Source organism: Castanea sativa, chromosome 4, assembly GCF_040712315.1.
Source record: "Castanea sativa cultivar Marrone di Chiusa Pesio chromosome 4, ASM4071231v1".
Classification (NCBI taxonomy): domain Eukaryota; kingdom Viridiplantae; phylum Streptophyta; class Magnoliopsida; order Fagales; family Fagaceae; genus Castanea; species Castanea sativa.
In genome coordinates, this window is record NC_134016.1 from 15779126 (window position 1) to 15795832 (window position 16707).

The window sequence follows — 16707 nt, forward strand, 5'->3', positions numbered from 1 at the left end:
GCATTCATGTGTAAAAATTCTTGTCTATTTTAGCATAAGAACCTACTTTTTCTATGTTACTTAACCACTTTTCAAAGAGCATACGACATATTATCTATTTTAAACTCTATTTTATTAAAATATCAAATTTTCTTAATTTTTTTAATTGTTTCTGTTTCTTCATACACCACAACCACTCTCTTCTTTCATCATCAAAAAACATATAAAATTTTTTATTAAAGGAAAGAAAATTTGAAATGTACAATAACTATGCTTGTGTATACACAACATGCTGTTTATGCGTATGGACAAATTATGGCTAACAATTTTTTTTTTAATTGACCAATGCTAGAACCAAAAAACTTACATAATTTTTTATGTGACGAGTAGTGAATGATGAAAAAAATATGGTGAGTTCATGTGAATCCAGAATTTTATTACTCAACTATTGTCACACAGTAAGTAATGTTAAAAATTATGTTTTTTTTAAAATTTTTTTATTTTAATGTTACTAGCATTTTCCTTAAATCTGTGGGCAGGCTAAAAAGCCCAACAACGTGTTAGAGAGGCCCTCATCATCTCCAACGAACGAGTAGAGTAAAAGTAATGGCTTTGCAAATTTGGTTCCCTCTCTTCAACCATTACCACAACCACAATCTCTGTAATCATGCTAGATACGGTCCAACATTAATGTCTTCTCCCAGAACCCTCTTCTCAGTTTCATTGCCCCAAGCTTCTCTTTCGTCAACTCAACAACACAACCCAGATACCACTCATTATTTGAATTTGAATATTAATAATGACACTCACAAAGCAACTCAACTTGGTTTTTTGAGCAAGAGGAGGAACCTCAACCTAGTAATTCTTGCATTGTTTTCAAATGGGTTTTTGCCAAACATGACAACAAAGCCCATTTTGGCTGAAGAATTGCAGCTCCAAAGGTACATAGATCCCAAGGAGGGTTTCACTCTCCTCAGACCCTCTTCTTGGATCAAGGTACTACCTTTCTCTCTCTACTCTACTCTACCATGTATGTGTTGCGTGAATTTGCTTTGAATGCATCTAGTTTTTGTTAGATTCAATTTTCTAAGAACTTAAAGCTTATGGGACGGTTGGTAATTTATTATGGTTTCATAGCAAGAGGTTCCCAAAGCCTATTAAATTCACCATTTCCTAACAGCTTGAGCTTTTGGGACAATTGGTAATTTATAGTAGGAGCATACAAACCAACAGACAGACACACTTTCAGTAATGTTGTTTGTATAATTGAGGTTGGTTTTGCGTGGATAGGTTGATAAGGCAGGGGCAACTGTTCTGTTTGAAGAGGCTAATAAGGGAAGTAACAATGTTGGGGTTGTGGTAAACCCAGTTCGTCTTACAAGCCTTGGAGAGTTTGGGACTCCTCAATTTGTAGCCGAAAAGCTTATACAGGCCGAAAGGCGCAAGGTAACTTTTTTGTTTAAATGCTGCTTTCTGGTGGGTATTGTATGTAATTGCTTCAAATGTGGAAGAAAGGAGATTTAAATTGAATGAAGTTCTTTGTTGATTCTTAGTGAAATGGTAAAAGCAAATCCAAATGGACACATGAAAAAAAGAATAGGATGGGCAATAAAAGGGTAAACCCACATTTTTAAAGATTAGATATTTTCATAATTAGAGGGAGACCTTTGCTTTAGTTTTGTGCGAGCACTTCTGGCTGTTGTTTCACTTTTTCACTAGGTTAATTAATATTACTGTGTCTTTCTCGCTTAATTAACACCTCAAGGACAAGGTGTTCCATATGTTTTCATTTTGGTTTATAACTCTAATTGCACTGCCTGCTTAAGATTGAAACACAACTTGATCTTTTTTGTTGTGTGTAAACTTTTGGTTGGTAATTGAAGCACCACTATGGTTCTATCCATCTCAATGAGCCATCAAATGCTAATATCTTTATTCTTTCAAGATAACTTTATGCTTCATGCTTGGATGTAATCACTAGTGATTATTTGGTGTAAATATTTTCAACTTTTGAATGGAAAGGATTTTTAAATAGATGGTTGGTTTAAATAAGAGGAAGAACTTTCATTTGGATAACTTGAAATGGTTAATTGTTTTTATCATAGCCAATGAGCTCTAGCTCTATTGGCACCTCATTCCCTTATAAGTTCCAGGTGGAGAGTGTGAGGTTATGGATTCAAGATCCATTGGATGCTTGTGTAACTTACCAATCCAAAATCATGTTTCTTTTACAAGTATCAGTTGAAACAAGCGGAAGGGGACAAGTAAAGCTTCTATGACAGAAAGTTACATTAGGTTCTTTCATCAATCCAGATATTTTCACTTATTTTACCCATGTTCTTTTGAGCATGATTAGCCCTTCTTTTATACCAATTCCACTTTGGGGACCCAAAAGGCTTCACTGGTCTGTTATCTATCATTTGACTGCTTTTGGGTGTAAAGTGCTATATATGACTGATTGGCGGATTGAATGTCAGAACAGAACATAGGAAGTTTCAGTTGGAGAAACAATTAAAGTCATGCATGTGCCACCTCTGTAATAGTCCTTGGATATTTTTTTTATGAGTCATGGCTAAATTATGCTTGGTTGAGTTTGTGCATCTCTTCTCTCTCTTTTTTTTTTTTCAACAGTTCTCTTGTTGTATAAGGAAATTCAAGGCAAACAGTCATGAGTTTTCTCATATAGGAAAGTACAAATGATGCTGAGGTGATTTCAGTTGCGGAGAGATCTGGCCAAGGAGGCTCACAAGTGTATGAGTTTGAGTATAAGGTTGACAGCACCAGGGGAGGGATGAAAAGGATCTTCTCAGCTGTATTTGTGGCCTCTAAGAAACTCTACCTCTTAAATATTACTCACTCAGACAAACCAGATAGTCCTCTTGATGTCCACACCAGAATGATGTTGGAGCAAGTTCTTCATTCCTTTGATGCAGCACCCCAGACATAAAATCACAACATGTGTCATGGAAACTTCATTTTTTTGTCTTTGCTTGATCTTCAAAAGCAAAGGTAATGCCAATCACTTGTCTTGTATTCAGTTTATGTTGGAAGCAAGGATATTGGAAGCTTGCTTGAAGTAGTAAATGAGTGTTCTGAAACCACATTGACATGATTAAATCCTACTACACTTTTCCCCCAGTTCAGTTCTAGATTAAATATTCAGTACTAAAATCAAAGGAAAAAAAGATGAGGTAGTGTTGAAAACTTGTTGCCAATGTTCTTGTGGATTCCACTAGTGAGATGTAGACATACATTCATAGATAAATATAACTGATACATATATGCATGCATATATTCATAGTTATAGCAGTTATTGGTCTACTTCATTATTCATTCAATATGAAAATAACTTCAAATATGTGAATAATCACACTACGTAGTCGACCCCATGTGAATAAGCAAATTTTTTTTTTTTATTCAGATGGAAATGCTCTAGAATGGAAGTAACCTTTGCTGGTGGATTCAAATGGCAGAAAAGTATCTTTTGTGGCATTCATCAAGAGAAGAATCATCCTTTAAGGATTTAACCATCCTTTCAAGTTATGAGAAGACTATGACGGGTATCACTAAAGCCCTCATTGGTATCACTTAATCCCTGATTATTCATTTTTGTTAATACAAAATCAGTTAAATGGGCTTAAGTTGTAAAGTAACACTGGTGTGCTATTTTTGTTTAATGTTTCTTATTCAAGATTTCTTCAGCAAATGCCTCTAGGCTTTTTGTAAATTGTATCATGTATTCCAAGTTTATTGGCCATTCTTTCAACAACAACAACGAAAAAAAAAAAAGGTTTATTCCAAATTTGTTGACTTGTGCTGTGGTGGTAGTTGTAACATCCATATCTATAGCTGCTAGTGCTACTTTCCCTATTGTTATTATTGAAGTAGAACAAGTTTGATAATAAAACTGATGCAGTACAAAATTCTCTAAAGAAGTTTGCAAGAAAAACAAAACTGAAAAATATGATAAATTAATAAATCAACACCTACGCTTATTTGGAATCTCCATCAAGTGGGATAGAAAACCTAGGAATTGGCATCTAGGGTTGGCTAAAGTTGAACCATTAGAAAAATTCCAACTTAGATTTTATTTATCATAAACTTGTCTCCATCTGAGTACATTAACACGCATATATAGACTATTAGGACTAAATTCTAATTCTAATGACTTGGGTAAAAGCTTCATCATTGAATATAAAAGTAATCTTGGTTTAAGAAATTAAATAAAATACTAAAACCTAATTAGTCAATAGGAGCTAAGAAAAAAATTATATAATTGACCTCTAAAATTAAATAAAACTAAATTAAAATAAAATCCTATTTGCATTTCCCACATCAGACTAGGTATCTATTGCAACTTGTTGCCTAATTGACCATGTTTTAATTATGTCAAATACCATTGCCGACTGAAGTAGACTTGTTTTGGGCACACATGAGGATTAAAAGCCTGATGGACCATTGGATTTCACATTGCACCAAGTCTTGTCTTGGTAATTGAAGTATTCAACTTATGTGCTTAAAGATTAAATATAAGATCGAATATTCAATCAAGAATCAAAATCTTCCCAACCCACAAGTGACATTAAAATTACTCAATTAGAAAATTTATTAATTGAGAAAAGATCATTGCATCTTCGGATTCTAGCAAACCAAAATATCCACAAAGTCTTAATGCCAATATCAAACGATGGAATTTTGATACACTTTCCATAAAAATAAAGAGGTGCCTTAGTTGATGAGCCAAATAGAGCCATCAAGCTGAGGAGACATCTAATAGAATACTAATAAGTAATAAGTAATGAAATTAAATATAATGTAAATTGATTTTTGAAATTTTTAGAAAATACAAATGACTCGTGGCAGAAACTTGGGCCTTTAGTAGTTTAGTTTAGTATAACCAAATGACATACAATGAACAGTTTTTAGGGGTTGAACTTCTCTGAATTTTGACTTAACTATAATAATTAATGATATTAATTATAATATTAATTTATTTGTTTAGATTAAACAATATTTAAAAAAAATTAAAGGACAAAGATGGATTTGGGCCTTTGAGCTTCTCAATGTTTATATTTTTACCATCAGTGTAGTTGCGTGATGCATTGTTTAAATCATAAAATGAATGTGTTTCACAAATAATAATAATGTGAAATATATATTAGCTAAATTAATACAAATTAGAGAATACTTTTAGAATTGCTTTGCATTAATTAGAATTTTTGGAAGCAAACATTGAAATCAAATAAATTAAGTGGCTTTTCTAAAAATTTATAATTTTTTTGCTAGAATGGAGTAGCCGTTGGAGCCTACATTAAGTTCTGGCACAAACTAATAATTCGTTCCATGGCATAATAAACTATTATTTCGTTTAGATGAAATCAGATTCTATCTTATTATAATAAATATAATATGATTCGTTGATCATGCTTGATCTTTTTCAGCAGTGTGCATGTAGTGGAACTTCCCGAATGACTTTTCTTGATGGACTTGAATAAAGGTTTAATTTATATGATATAATATATAGCCTTTATGAATCAGCGGCATCCACTTCCTTCTGATCAGGCTTAATTAGTTTCAAGATTCAATCTCTCGTGCCTTAGAATATATGTATGTATATCCCACCAGCCAGCCTTATGAGTTGACTAATGGCATAAGATGAGGAGAGATACCAGTAACACTGGAATGGCATGCTTTGATTTATGCTTTTCCCCCCTTGAAATCATTAGAGTATCAACTATCACCAGTATTTTGATATCTTTTTTTTATACTTAGGAACTGTTTTTTAGGTTCCATTTTTAAGATTCTACCACGTGGATTTTTCTCTTAGAATAGAAGTATATTTATTAGTTAAGTAATTACATGGCTAAATCTTAAGAGAAGAATTTAAGGAACAATACATAAAATACTGTATTTAAGTTTTGTCATTTATTAATGGGTGTCCTTATATACAGGTAGGGTTACATTAAATATTCTAAAATACTGTTAGTTATTATGAGTTCGAGACAAAAAAAAAAAAAAAGAGTGGTGAGACACTTGTGATGTGTGTCATGAAAGTATAGAAAAATGATTGCAGCTTGACTAATACATTAAATGCTTCCTTATCGAATAACTTAGAAATTTGGGCACCTATAAAATGGACCCAATCAATTTTTATATAGTAATTACCATTTACCACCAGTGTTTGACATAATATGCAACATAATTTAAGCAATATCGAATGTTCTATTTTCTGCCACAGCCCACAATGCATCTTCAAGCCAATGGAAGGAGCTCTGCATGTGCCCCAGCCTTCAAGTCATGGTGCATGCATGTATATTTTGGATTTTCATGATTTTTAAGTAGCTCCACTACTGTCTGCTTTCCATGTCTTGAGGGCTATGGCTAATCACTAATGCACGTTTGTCCATGCATTCTACTCCTTCAGGATTATGAAGATATCTAAAGAATTAAATTTCCTGGCAGAGAGAGAGAGAGAGAGAGAGAGAGGGTTATACATTTATTTATTGATACAATAAATTTAAACCTACAGTGTCCACCATATGATATTTACTCTTATTATTAAGCAAAGCTACCATTTGATTTTTGTTGTTGGTAGGATTTAAACCTCAAATCTGTTATTTGATGACAATAGACTTCACTAAGTAAGCTAACTGAAACTCATGACTTTTTTTTAGGGGGAAACTCATGACTTAAGAGAAGGGTTTGACAAATTCTGCAATTATTAGATAGTCATCTTGAAATAAAAAGTATAATTTTTTTTTTGGAACACAACATGATTAGGAAATATTTGTAAGTTCCAGTCAATTCAATTGGTAAAGTATCTGTTAGTTGAATAAGAAATCTAGGGTTTAATCTTGTCTACACCAAAAATTGATTGGTGTCTTCTATCTTGATCTAATTATTAAGAGCAAAAATCATAAAAATGGACGCCATAGGTTGATGTTGGTGCAAACACAATAATAATGGAAATAACACAAAAAGAGACTGAATAATACTTCTGAATATTATTTATTTGAGATTAGAAAATACACAACACTACTTGGATTGAAGCGCAGCACTCGCCCTCTTTAATGAGATTCAAGCCCTTAATTAGCTAAACTTTGTAACCGGTGCAGACTTTCTTTGACTTACCTAACAAATATCGTATGGCTAGAACAATCTCTGCACAAAGTGTTCAAGCCCAAAACTCCACCAGAAAGAACACCCTTCTTTGCTGGATTTTTTTGGTGTCTTCACGTTGTTAACTTCAACTTGTTATATTTCAGTATCTTGGATGTGCTGGATATTATGGGCTGGAGTTACACAATTAATGGATGAAATAAGGAGTTTTTGAAGAAATAAATAGGCCCAACAAGTAATCCATTAAGTGGGTGAATAACTTTTCATTTTCCATAATAAAAAGGTCAGTTACTCACTAATGAATAAGGAAATTATTCTAAAAAATAATAATAGAGATACAAACTATTTTTCAATTTTTTTTACAAATTGCTACAATACATATCAACCTATTAATCACCACATTTAAAATGAATAAACTAGTCTCTCTCTTTTCCAATGTAGGATTAAACATTTTCACTAACTTCTCATTTTCTATATTAACTCTCATATCTTTATATTTATATTGTCATATAAATTTATTTTAATTAATTAATATTAAAATGCTCCAACAGTTGATACAAAAATAAATAAAAAAAATAAAAGATAATCTAAGTTTATTTTTGGTCTTAGGGTGGAAGCTTTAGTTAATTCTGTTTTTAATTCTGGTTCCCACACGGCTGAGTAAGATAGCTCAGATTCTTGCCAGCTCTTTTAAATGATGAAACGGACCAGTGAAAAGTATGGATTGCATGATAACAAATTGACAGTGTTCAAACAATTTATGTGTTTGTTCTCCAAAAAAAAACGGTGTCCCAAAATTTCAAACAGTGTCCCAAACTTTGATGGGGTTGGTTTGACTTCATTTACATCTCAAAAGGAACACGAAAAGAAAAGGCAAAAACGATTAACGCTCTGTTTGTTTTAGCAATAATGTTTTTTAGAAAATGAGTTATTTTCTAAAAAGCATTTATTATAAAATTATCTCATTTTTCAATATTTGGTAGCAACTTTAAATGAATTGAAAAACAACCTCATAACTTCCCTTATTTAGCTTGCTGTAAGATATAGTTGTTTTTCAAAAAATTTTAATGGAAAACAATCTCCAAAAATAAGCCATACTTTTTATGTTGACCAAAGATAGTTGTCCTTTAACACATCTTTTTTTATGCTACCAAACACTAGAAAACAAGGTAAACTATCTTTACACAAGGTTTTCTATTGAAACAAACGGAGCGTAAGTAATTTTGTTTTTCATTTTCTAATCCTTTTAAGACTCAAAGACCCAACGTAAATTCCAACCCCCAAAAAACAAAAAACTAAAAACCCGATAGGTATGATTTCATTATGATTTATGAGACGAATGATTTTAGTTATAATATCTCCGTTTGTTTCAATGGAAAACCTTGTGTAAAGATAGTTTTTCTTGTTTTCCAGTATTTGGTAACATAAAAAAATATGAGTCAAAGGAAAACTATCTTTGGTCAACATAAAAAGTATGACTTATTTTTGGAGATTGTTTTCCATTAAATTTTTTTGGAAAAGAACTTTATCTCACAGCAAGCTAAATAAAGGAAGTTATGAGGTTGTTTTTCAACTTATTTAAAGTTTCTACCAAACATTAGAAAATGAGATAGTTTTATAGAAAATGCTTTTTAGAAAATAACTCATTTTCTAGAAAACATCGTTGCTGAAACAAACAGAGCGTTATATTATATATCATATATCATATATTATATAATAAAAGTTAAACTTAAAAATTGTAATTGCAACAAATGACTGCTCCAAATTACAGTAATTTTTAGATAAAAATAATAATTTGTTTGTTCTTATCAATTTCTTTGGATAAAATAACAAAAATGTTTTTAACAAAATATGTAACCTATATTCAACAAATGTAAAACTTAAAAAAAATATTAGCATGTGTATAAAAATGATTTTAATCGTTTGAACTATTTCATTATCTTAGAGATCGACCTATATCAATTTGGTCTCATCTATCACACTGTTCGCTTATCAACAATTTTTTATTTTCATATTTATCTTCAAGTATATCTCCAACTTGAGATTAGATCATAGGGAATAATTTGATGAGATTTTATATTAGAGTTTAACTTCAAACTCTATTATCTCTTAAATAAAATCAATCGAAAAAAAAAAATTATAAATATTTGAATACTTTAAGGTTGACTATAATGAAAGCTACAAGTTCTCTTTTCCCCTACAAGGTTATTTAACTTCATCATTTTTCTTTTATATTTCATTATGTTCATGAAATACATCATTTTTTTTAATCCCACAAGTAACTATATTGGAACTCTTTGAAGTTTTTATTCCATAATAAGTATGATCAATCCTCATTACTTCTTGCATATATTCTTTATTCTTTTGCCTAAATCTTCTAAGGTGAAAAAAATGAAAGTATTTGTGTTATTAGAATTTTGAAAATTATTATTTACTGTAAGCTTGAATTGGTACTTAGGGACTTAATTAATTAGATCTTCATCAACCATGATCTATTGGGATATGATTACAACAAAGGATTCTCAAGAGAGATAAATCGTAAAAATTAAGGTGTAGTTGACTTAGCAAGTTTGGGGGTTTGAGTGGGAAAAGAGTTTGAGCTGCTCTAAAATTTATAAAAAAAAAAAAAAAAAAATCTTAACCAATGTTGGAAGATGTTTTATTAACAAATCAGAAGGATCACAAGTTGCAACTAGTCAAAGTGTTTGCGTGCATATTATTTCCTGCCCGTTAAAAATTCAAAGCTGACCACATGATGAGATCAGATGAGATATTTATTCAAGATAATTGGCCGCGATCTTGGACTTCCTGGATTCCATTGGAATGGAGATATTCTTCAAGGCTCTTGGAATCTTTCCATCTTTGAGATTTCCTGTTCTATCTTTGATATTTCCTGTAATAGTTGCATATAAGATGTGAAAGGATATTGTCTTTTACATGTAGTAAATTGTCATTTATGGATAATTATTGATAGTAAAAGTGACATGTTACTGGTTCAAGTTCGGAAATCACTTCTTTAAAAAATAGTTAGAGGTAAAGCAAGGGCCTACCATCACCTTTTTTTTAACCATACAAAAGTGGAAGTTTTAGTTTTGTGTATTGGGTGCGGTTTTTTTTTTTTTTTTTTTTTTAAAATTTTTATTGTATTATACGCTCTTCACATAAGAGTTCACATATGGTCTTATGCATGGGACCTATTCTTAGGAGAGAGAGAGTGAGGCACAGTATGTGCAGAATATACTAATTTCTTAAAAACAGCACACTTTATTATTGCAGCTTTTATTGTACTTTGGGAAGCAATATAGACCACGCAAAACTCAAGAGTGTGAACTAAGAAGCGTATGGGAAAATAATCAAATATAACACTTGACAGTTGTAATTAAAACTATTATTGGAGGGAACTAATTAACGATAATTCAAACTTGGCAACAGTTTGACTTGCATATCTTTCGGCACCCTCTTTTCCCAAAGCTGGATCTTTAAAAATTCTAAAGCAGAATATACAAAAAGTTTATAAGTCAGACCCTTCTTTCTGCTCACTATTTCAATTTTGTTTAACCATCTTTGATCTCAATTTCCAAGTGATATCTTTGATATCATGAGGAACCACCAACAGGAACCTGAGGTGCCACAAATCCCAGTAATGGATACTGGGGAGAAGCGGCTCAATGAGCTGGGTTACAAGCAAGAACTCAGAAGAGAAATGGTAACTATTCCTTTATTTGGTTATCTTGCTACTATATGTATTTGTTTTTTTGCTCCTTATGATGTTCTTTTTATCATTGCATAGATTTTCTTCTTCTTTCTTGTTTGATTTGCTCCTATATAGACTTTTACTAATAGTGTTGCTCTAATTTGATGCAGACTTTGTTCAAAACACTGGCAATATCATTTTCAACTATGACCCTTTTCACTGGGATTACTCCCCTGTATGGTTCAAGTCTTCAATATGCAGGTCCTGCAAGTCTAGTTTGGGGGTGGGTGGTAGTATCATTCTTCACCTGGTTTGTTGGAATTGCAATGGCTGAGATCTGTTCCTCTTTCCCAGTTAGTACCTTTCCATCTTCCCCTGTTCATTTATTTATTTAAATCCTATTTGTGATCTAGTTTTTCAGTACTTGAAAATATTAGGCAAAAATACATTTTTGGTCACTCCATTTTGCCATGTTTTCAATTGGGTCCTCAAGTTTTTGTGATTTTATTTTGGTCCTTATATTTTTAAACTTGTCGTTATTTTGGTCTATGCCATAATCTCACTTACAGAAAATGCCTGTGTGATTAATGAATTACACTGCGCACTTAAAATTATTATTATTATTTTTTTTGTAAGTGAGATGATGATAAAGACTTAAATGACAATAAGTTTAAAAATATTAGGACAAAAATGAAGTTATAAAAACTTGAGTACTAAATTGAAAACATGGTCAAAATATAGTGACCAAAACTGCCATGGAGATTTGTTCTATTTAATCATTTGCTCCTGAATTTAATATCTGCTCATTATCCAAATGCATATATCTATAAAAGCATAAGAAAGGAAACATGATGCAACTACTGGGCTAATTAGAAACTGAAAATTGATTTTCCCTCTATGGAAATCAAAATTAAAAGGAATATAGGAAGATGATATTCACGTCAAAATTTCCAAAGCCATGTCAAATTCTATTAAGCATGACCTTGTTACAACTTAAACCTTTTGAGAAATCAAGTAGCTTTCTTATTTTCATCACAAGAGAATAGTTGTCCAATGTATGATCTTTACTGAGTGAAAACCAAATTTTTGGCTTTATGTACGTTGCAAGTATTTTACAAGAAACATGTTTATGGATCGGAAGATTGACGATCCATGTTCAGTGCCCAACACAACAGATAAGCTCAAAAGTTTTGCTTTATTTAGTGAAAATAGGATAGCAATTAAACCAGTTTCAGGAGGTAAGTGAGAATCTCTGGGAAATAGAACTCAAGATTAAATTAGAAGTAATCTTGTTGCAGCAAGTAAATTTTTCTGTCTTTACATCCAAAAACTTGTTTTGAGCCTGCTTTCTCAGCAACATTGTTAGATCTACCTTATATGGTCCAATTTTTTTTTTTTCTCCTGGCTTGTTAATATCTATTACAAATCATTATTCCCTTAATAATGGCTATGAATGCATTTTGCTGAAGTTTTAGATGACTGACTATCTCTTGGTTGTGTGTTAAACAGACTACTGGTTCTCTTTACTTCTGGGCTGCCCATTTAGCTGGTCCCAAATGGGGTCCATTTGCATCATGGTGTTGTGCTTGGCTAGAGACCATAGGGCTCATTGCCGGCATAGGCACACAGGTACCTTTTTTCCAAATATTTTATAGAGTTTTTCTATTAATTTTTAGGTATATGGTAAATTGGTAATCATATTTAACTTCTTTTTTTCCCTAACTGGGTGGAGAAGGCTTATGCAGGATCACAAACACTGCAAAGTATCATTTTATTATGCACTGGCACAAATAAGGATGGAGGGTACTTGGCTCCTAAATGGTTATTTCTATGTATGTACATAGCCCTGACTCTTATATGGGCATTTCTCAACACTTTTGCACTGGAAGTGATTGCCTTCATCGATATAATTTCAATATGGTGGCAGGTATAATCTATATAAGCTTGCTTGTATGCCTTTTACAGTTTATACTCTAGTTGATAATCAAGATGTGAACCATTTATATTCTAGTTGATAATCAAGATAATGGTGTTAAAAAAAAAAGAGACAGTGAGCAAACATAAGATACAATCATTTTCACGCTTCCCAAGAGTTGTTCCTTTCATCTCTGTTTATGGGAACCTAATCTAGCATTACCTATGCTTCATTTCCTGTTAAGAAATTTTTAGGCTATGCCGGAGACTAATCAAATTGGAAAGCGATTGAATTGCAGAAAAAACTATATAGTAATGTTAAAGTCCATTTTTCTTATAGCAGTTAAATTATATACATTCCTCTACTATAGTGTCATTACCAGAAGTGAAATCAAAATACAAAAATAACTGAAGTAAAAAACTGGTTGTAAGCCTAAATGATAAAAAAATTAAAATTTTATTTGCATAAAAAATTAATAGCATTTCTAATTGCCTCAAAAAATCAGAAAAGTTAGTCCAATTTTTAGTTGTAATACATAAACAATCATCAACTAGTCAATTAGGGCCTGTTGCAGTGGCATACGGACAAATCTTCAATCCTAAAGTGGGCTTTTATGACCTCATGCTCTATTTGGTTTCCAAAATTTAGGAAATGGAATCTTAAAATTTTCTGGGATGGAATGCTTGTAAGTTTCTATTCTTTTCCCAGGATTTTCTTTCCAACTGTTTGTGTATCTTAAAAAGATCTTCTTTCGAGCTGTCTTTATCATGGCAAAGTTAGGCATTAGTAATTAATGGAGTTCTAATCGGAAAATCTCATCCAGCTCAGTAAGCCTGACTGGCAGAACCTACTCTTCCAATTTCTACATCAACTTTTATGAAGTAATTAACATGTGAAATGTAATATTTTCAGTTCTAACATTTGGCTGCAATCCCTTTTTCAGGTCATTGGAGGGACGGTTATTGTTATAATGCTGCCCTTGGTAGCACTGACTACACAATCTGCTTCATACGTGTTCACGAATTTTGAAGTGGTACCTGGGACAACTGGAATATCAAGCAAACCTTATGCAGTCATTCTATCTTTTCTAGTCAGCCAGTACTCACTATATGGATATGATGCTGCTGCACATTTAACTGAGGAAACCAGAGGGGCAGACAAGAATGGCCCTATTGCAATTCTTTCCAGCATCGGGATCATTTCAATATTTGGATGGGCTTATATTTTGGCCCTTACTTTCAGCATTCAGGTATATTGTCATGATGACTAATTTTAGTCTCTGATTTTGGCCCTTACTTTCCAAACAAGTAATCAGACACTACTGCAAAGTTCAGAACTCTGGTTGTAATGAGTTATTTCAATTCCTCTATTTCTTTTATTCATTTGTTTGGCCCTAAATAATACTCCCTCTGTCCCATAATATAGATGATAACCTTAACCTTTTAGGTCGTCCTAAGATATATGAAACTTTCAAAAATGGAAGTTCATTTTCCTATTTTCCCCTCATCTTATTTCAAAAAACAGAAAGGATTATTGTCAAAAGTTATGCCACCTCTAATATAAATTAGAGGAAATTTTAGGAATATCACTATATTTTTTTTCCTTTTTTGATAATAACTGTGTCATTTCAAAAGTCTTGTCTATTGTGAGATGGAGGTAGTAGCATAAACAACAAAGTGAGCGTTCAAAGTTGCATTCAATCTTCCTCTTGTCATAAGTACTTGCTGCTTCTAGAAATTACTATGCAATGATATTAATGCAAATTGAGTAGCATAATCTTCTCACTTTCTGATATGAGTAACAATGAGGTCCACGTACACTGTATGTTTTTATATTGTCTTTTAGTAGGGTCATTACCTTCTTTTTTTCCAATTATTCTCTGGATATTTTCCTTCTTTGATATGCTTTGCAATTTTTCACTCAGGATTTTGGCTACCTATATGATCCAACCAATGAAACTGCTGGAGCATTTGTGCCAGCTCAAATACTCTATGATGCATTCCATGGTAGATATCATAGTGCTACTGGAGCTATAATTTTACTATTTATCATATGGGGTTCATTCTTCTTTGGGGGGCTCTCAATTACTACTAGTGCTGCCAGAGTGGTAAGCGGCTATCATTTTTTTACATAGTTATTATTTGCATTGGGAAGAATGGGGATTTGGAGGGGATGAGGGCTCATTTCTAGCTTGAGTTTGGGGAACCACTACCAACACCTGTTTTGCAGTGGCAAAACAAGTGAACTTTAGCAAGAGCTTTCTAGTGTAGTCCTTGTGCCAGCTTATATAAATCATGTGAAAGTATGTCATTACATGTATTACCATTGGGCATCTCCCATATATCTGCTGCTGAGCCTCAGTTTTGCATGTTTTCCTTACAATTAAGATTAAAATTCTGAAAGGGTCTGGATAAATGTTATCCTGTGAACAACAGCATCTCAAGTTGTCCACCTGCACAGGAACTATGTTATGAACAATAGACTTTGAGCTTCCCAATTTTATACTTAGGTGAAATCATTACATTGTTACGGGTATAACTATGGTATTGTATATATTCTCTAGAAAGAGAAGCAAATGCAAAAAATTTAGAAGTTTTGAACTGTACTTTCTTGTATGCACAAGACAACATTACTTTCTTGTATGCACATCTAATTTCTAGACTTCATATTGTTAGAAATGTCAAGAGCAATATCCATGTTGAACTATCTCTTAGAATTTTTCTGTTTATATTTCTGTATAACCATTTCACTGAACCATGTTATCCTTCAGGTATATGCTCTATCAAGAGATAAAGGAATTCCCTTTTCATCCATTTGGCGAAAAGTGCACCCAAAACACAAAGTCCCTTCAAATGCTGTGTGGCTCTGTGCAGCCATATGCATCCTTCTTGGACTTCCAATCTTAAAAGTGAATGTAGTCTTCACTGCCATAACATCCATATGTACAATTGGTTGGGTTGGCGGCTATGCAGTTCCAATCTTCGCAAGAATGGTTATGGCTGAGAAAAACTTCAAGCCTGGGCCATTTTATTTGGGAAAAGCAAGAAGGCCAATTTGCTTGGTTGCCTTTTTGTGGATCTGTTATACCTGTTCAGTCTTCCTTTTGCCAACTTACTATCCAATTACTTGGAATACTTTCAATTATGCACCAGTGGCATTGGGTGTAGGTTTGGGTCTAATAATGCTTTGGTGGATGTTGGATGCAAGAAAATGGTTTAGGGGACCAGTTAGGAATATTGATGGTCAGAATGGGAAGGTTTAACTTCTCTCTTGTATTGTAAATTTTTGTTGAATTCTTTCCATGAACTCCTTGTTATATAAACTAGTCCTAGACTCGCGCGATGCACGGGAAAATTTGATATGATTATTATTTTTGGATAATTATTGAATTAATATATTAGATTGTATATTTTTTTAAAATTCAATATGTATTATTTAAAATTATGTTTTAAATTAGAAGTTTTTTGTAGTGTAACAAAATATATTTTGTAGTCAGGTATTATATATAGTGAGATATGTATGAAAACACAATGCAATAAATTTTTTTTAATTGATAGTTTGAGAACTATTAGACCAAGTTGTAACTATGTATACCATGTTTATTACTATACAGATGTATGCAATTCAACTCTTATAGGTATATTTTTCTTTAAAACATAGATCCACATCTCTTTCTTCCTCACAATTGAAACTAAGGCTGTGTTTGTTTCGGGTGTAAAGGAAAATTGGAAAACATTTTACACCAATGATGGTGTTTGGCAACTCAGGAAAATAAAGTCAAACTGAAAATTAATGTAAATGACCGTAAGATAACCCACTCACATATGTAAAATATTTTACACACTGATTTTACCTTCAAACTATTTACACTCCTCCTAATTTTTTTTTTTTTACCTCACTCTCACTCTCATCACTCACGAGCAAGGAAGTCAATACCGTATCGGAGGCTGTATCGGTTTAGCCAGAGGTAAGATATATTTCGAGTACTGGTCAATATCGG

At 32.4% G+C, this 16707-nt stretch overlaps 2 protein-coding genes across 2 annotated transcripts; both read left to right on the forward strand.

The window, feature by feature from the left end:
* The first annotated feature begins 526 nt into the window (after positions 1–526).
* LOC142630799 (psbP domain-containing protein 2, chloroplastic) lies at positions 527–3781 on the forward strand. The gene is made up of 4 exons (XM_075804851.1): positions 527–975; positions 1270–1425; positions 2666–2988; positions 3401–3781. The coding sequence occupies exons 1-3, from the start codon at positions 586–588 to the stop codon at positions 2924–2926; spliced, it is 807 nt and encodes a 268-aa protein (XP_075660966.1). The 5' UTR covers positions 527–585; the 3' UTR covers positions 2927–2988; positions 3401–3781.
* A 6788-nt stretch (positions 3782–10569) lies between these two features.
* Positions 10570–16088, forward strand: LOC142630493 (amino-acid permease BAT1 homolog). The gene is made up of 7 exons (XM_075804489.1): positions 10570–10804; positions 10963–11145; positions 12302–12421; positions 12528–12719; positions 13651–13956; positions 14632–14814; positions 15478–16088. Exons 1-7 carry the CDS (start codon positions 10697–10699, stop codon positions 15967–15969), a joined length of 1584 nt encoding a protein of 527 aa, XP_075660604.1. The 5' UTR covers positions 10570–10696; the 3' UTR covers positions 15970–16088.
* The last annotated feature ends 619 nt before the right edge of the window (positions 16089–16707 follow it).